At 41.9% G+C, this 991-nt stretch overlaps 1 protein-coding gene across 1 annotated transcript; it reads right to left on the reverse strand.

Annotated features, from left to right (window-relative positions):
- Positions 1–6: 6 nt before the first annotated feature.
- Positions 7–955, reverse strand: LOC107735795 (stathmin-like; the record flags this gene model as incomplete). Its single annotated transcript, XM_016547377.1, has 4 exons — positions 895–955; positions 611–783; positions 145–336; positions 7–68 (listed from the first exon to the last, which is right to left on the reverse strand). Coding segments are annotated over exons 1-4 (443 nt in total), but the record flags the coding sequence as incomplete, so codon positions are not given.
- Positions 956–991: the final 36 nt, after the last annotated feature.

The following is a 991-nucleotide window of genomic DNA, read 5'->3' on the forward strand; positions in this document are numbered from 1 at the left end:
TTTCACTTTTCTTCACAGCTGACCTCTTTGTTTTCTTTGTGTTTTCGAACCTCTTCCAGCTTCTTGTCCTAAAACAGAAGCAAAAATCATTGATGGTTTTTATGGTGACAAAAACGATCTGTGAAAACACAGAGTCACCTTTACCTTCTCTTTGAACTTCTCGTTCATGGCTGCCATGATGGCCGAACGGTTTTCTTTGTTGGCTTCCATTTTCTGGTTCAGTTTCTCTTCTGCCATCTTGCTGAAATTGTTGTTTTCTTCCAGAGCTTTCTGAAGCACCTCCTTCTCATGCTCACGCTTCTCTGCTAGGTGTTTCAGAACCTCGGCTTCATGAGACTAGAGAAAAGGGGAGGAAAACAGCATTTAGTTATCCACGACTCTTTGAAGCTAGTAATATGAAACTTTAGTCGGATTAAAAGCAGTCAATTATTCAAAGAATAGATTGAACAGAAACCCCCGTTGTATACGAGTACATGACCCTTTGAACTCTTTGCTTCTGGATAAAGTTTCATACATTTATTATTGTCGAACAGGTTTTATATGGACTTAAATGTTAACTAGCATGCCTTGAATATTTTATAAAACGTCTGCGAGAAGTATAGGGATGCACCTTGCGTCTCTCTTCAGCAGCGGCTAGTTTTCTCTGGATCTCCTCCAAGGAAAGGTCCTTCTTCAGAGGAGGAGAGAGAGGGAACTCAGCCTTGGCATCTGGAGCAGGACTCCCAAGGATGACCTCAAAAGCTTGTCCTGAGGCACGCTTGTCCAGCTCCTTGACCTGAATATCTGAAACAAGCTTTACTTGGTAACTGCAGAATTCAAGTGTCATCTCTGCCTCATCTGCTGCAAATATCTCCACATGCCTATGTTTTACACATGTATAAATACAGGTCTTACCACTTGAAGACGCCATTGTTGCAGAAGACTAGAGGGTCGACGTATGCCTGAAAACCAAATCAGTGACATTAGTGTTCCACGCAATACTGTTAAACAC

The sequence above is a fragment of the Sinocyclocheilus rhinocerous genome, unplaced genomic scaffold, assembly GCF_001515625.1.
Source record: "Sinocyclocheilus rhinocerous isolate Xijiao unplaced genomic scaffold, SAMN03320098_v1.1 C36305101, whole genome shotgun sequence".
In the NCBI taxonomy this organism is placed as follows: Eukaryota; Metazoa; Chordata; class Actinopteri; order Cypriniformes; family Cyprinidae; genus Sinocyclocheilus; species Sinocyclocheilus rhinocerous.